General features: G+C 41.1%; 1 protein-coding gene across 1 annotated transcript; it reads left to right on the top strand.

The window, feature by feature from the left end:
* Positions 1-2,400: 2,400 nt before the first annotated feature.
* LOC141655330 (uncharacterized) lies at positions 2,401-3,111 on the top strand. Its single transcript, XM_074462416.1, has one exon. The coding sequence runs from the start codon at positions 2,401-2,403 to the stop codon at positions 3,109-3,111; it is 711 nt and encodes a 236-aa protein (XP_074318517.1).
* Positions 3,112-3,418: the final 307 nt, after the last annotated feature.

Here is a 3,418-nt window from a genome sequence, read left to right as displayed (position 1 = left end):
ACGGGGTCACAATTACACTAACTAGAGTCAAAACCGACATCGGACCAAAAACCGACACAAAATTCAATTCCCGACTCCAACAACGAGTCAAACCGAGTCAAACACAAAAAACAAAACTTTTCAAGACTTCCATGTTAAGTATTTCCCAGAATGCTTCATGGTCAAGTACAAATCATGTCACCCAAAACATAGGATAGAACAAATCATGATTTCAATTGCGTGATAGTGATAAGACACCTCGAAGACCCGCGAAATGGCTCGCGCCTCTTCGAGCAGCTCATGAGGCCACGTCGCTCAAAACGCACACATGCACCCATTTCTCTATAAATACCCACCTTCACACACCATAACACCTTACGCGAGTGTCCGCCCCCTCATTTCTCCCTTAAAATTCTAGACTCGACTTCTCAAGTCACAAACCGACACGTGTTTCCGACCTACCGATCGAAAACACAAGCCTTACACATTTTTTGGTACCGTCATCGTGCATTAAATCACTTGACCGACCATCTCAACCAACTACACCATCACTAAACTTAAAACACTCTTTTTACATTGCTAAAACGGTTTTCAAACCGAGTTTTCCGACCAAACAAGTTGATACACTTTCGTCGATTTCTCATCTTAAGCCTAGCATGTAAGTATGAGGGTGTAAAAATCCTCTTCTATCATGTCTTTCATTTGTTTTGTGACTATAACATGCTAAAACATGCATAACATGGTCCAAATATGGATAAATGAGCCAAAACCGGATTTTTGGCCGAGACAGGGGCTGCTTGTATGGCAGATAGGCTCGCGCCTAAAGCCCTTCTCAGGCCTTAATCCAGGCGTGTTTGGTCTCTTCTTCCCCTTTATTTTCATTTCATATTTGTAATCGATATTTACCATTTCAAATACTTCAAATCATTTTTATGATAAACTTTTAACCATGAAACATTTTTCATCCTTGATTCCTAATACCATGACGGTTTAATCCGTGTTTCAGTGATAATATTTGGTTAATTACATTTTATAAGGTATTTTAAAACCTTTTATTTCTTTACATTTTAAATGGTATTTTAAAACCTTTTGTTTCATTTCTTTACATTTTCAAAACAAATGCATTAGTCATAAATAAAAAATCATCCTTAGTTCTACATACCATGTCGGATTTTAACCCGAGTACGATGATAAACATTGACTAATTACAAACAAATGAACTAAAAAAAATTAGTTCATAATCATTTTCCAAATTATTCATGTCAAGCTTTCAAAACCGAACCCGACATCGAATATTGTCAACACAATGACGATTATTCAAGTCTCGTTCTTCACATCAACACAAAAGCGGTCTAAACTACCCTTTCAAATCAAGACGGGTTCAAACACCCTCTTTTCAATCCATTTTACAAACCCTTTTAATGGTCAGAAGACGTCCTTCAATCGTCTGTTAACCCGCGCCTAAACAGGCTAATCATTTTCCTATTATCAAATCAGGACAGGCCCGTTTGCATCGCCTGATGGCTCGCGCCTATATAGGCTGCCTGATTCAGACCGTGTTTCCTTTCGGCACTTGTCTAGGACGATCCCGACTTCGGTTAACCCGAATACAGGACGGATCAGATGATGAATCTGCCCATTTTAGATTATATTTGCAAAACGCCTAACTAAGACAAATGGATCACGTTATGCACCATAAACATAACTTGGTAAATGGATGTTTAATTTCCGTCTTGCATGCAAATCAACATTAAATATAACTCGACATCAAATACTTGATACTTAGATTAAACAACCGACATAGAAAGCTCACATGTTAGGTTCAAACTTGTGAATGCGCATTCATGCATTTACCCGTTTTATCAACTTTTGCATTGAACCAACCGAGATCGATCAGTAGAGGCCGCTACAGCGGGTGGGATTGGGTGTCCGATTAAAGGGCTTCCCAATATGTACCTTCACCTCTTACTCAGAAACTTTGGATAGTGGACGACCTTATCCAGGGCATATGAGAGTCATTCTAGAGATAGGATGCTAAAGCGGGATGATTCGTTATCTTTAATACATATGTCAAACACCGCTTTTTGCCTTGGTTGACCTAGGTATAAAGTGGATTCGAACGGGTTCTAAGCATCCCACAAATGCTTGGTGGCAACTCCGAACATCTCTTTTATCGTTTCGAGACCCTTGCCATGATGAAACCGACCGATCTAAAATGATCCGGTCGAAAGCATTTTTACGCCGCCAAGGGTGACTTTCAAAAAGACCGCTGCTATGTCCCGCAGATCGGTCGGGCGCTGCAGGTGGCAATGTCCACACATAGCTACTGTAGCTTTACCAAAGGAGTTCAGCGTCCCAACAATGACTCTTTTCGATGGAACCTCAGATCCATGCGATTATATCAGCCAGTATAAGTAGAAGATGATGGTGACTGCAGCAACGGGGGCCTCTAAAGAGGCGTGTATGTGTAAGGGATTTGGGTCAACCTTGTCCGGAGCAGCACTACAATGGTTTGTTAGCCTACCCAACAAATCTATATCCTCATTTGCCGACTTGGTCAACGCGTTCAACCAGCAATTCGCCAGCAGCCGAAGGACTCTAAAGCAACCTAGTGATCTTTACAGGATCGTACAGGAGATTGGGGAGTCAATCAAGGATTATGTTACAAGATTCAACACGGAAAAGGTGGCCATACGGGGTTGCGACACGTCAATAGCTATTAACGCCTTTAGGCAAGGCTTGGATAAGGATTCAGATTTATATAAGGAATTAACGATGCATCCCTGTGAGAGATTCGAGGAAGTTCAGCAGCGCACAACAGCAACACTAAGGTTGGAGGAAGATATACTATCCAGAAAAGGGACGATAACTTTCGATAGAACAAGCAGGAAGATTCCCACAGAGAAAAAGGAAGAGAAAACTAAACCGTACAGCAGACCCAACATCAGGAAAGTGGCAGAAAAATTGCAGCAAGGGGAGGATTCGAAATACCTGCCCAGGTTAGCCGAGTACAGGTTCAATACAGGTATGGAAGGTCTATTAAAAGCATTGAGAGAATTGGGCGATCAGGTGAGGTGGCCTAAACCACCAACGAAGGATAGGCCCAATAACGACCTGGACCGCAGTAAGTGATTTGGGCATGTCGTTGTACACCCAATCAAAACACACTTATAATACTCAACAAACAACTAGTTAGTGGTAAGTCGAGGTCGATCCATGTGACGGTGTGCTTTGGGTTCTAAGTCTATCTATCTCAATTTATGCTAGTGTCACGATTTGTTTGGGTTTGTAGTTGTGTTCTAAGCTAAAGCAAGCAATAAAGTATAACAAGCAATGAAATAAAGGATGTAAACAAATGATTAAAAGTGCTAGGATATCATGGGGTCATAGGGGATTCATGGTGTTGATCATACAAACATGTTCTCAATTATAAGCAAGC

This window comes from Silene latifolia, chromosome 5 (genome assembly GCF_048544455.1).
Source record: "Silene latifolia isolate original U9 population chromosome 5, ASM4854445v1, whole genome shotgun sequence".
Classification (NCBI taxonomy): domain Eukaryota; kingdom Viridiplantae; phylum Streptophyta; class Magnoliopsida; order Caryophyllales; family Caryophyllaceae; genus Silene; species Silene latifolia.
Note: the sequence above shows the minus strand (reverse complement) of the source record. Positions and strands in the feature narration are given on the sequence as shown.

Coding starts and splice junctions, on each gene's coding strand:
- LOC141655330 (XM_074462416.1), top strand. CDS start 2,401: ATGATGGTGACTGCAGCAACGGGGGCCTCTAAAGAGGCGTGTATGTGT.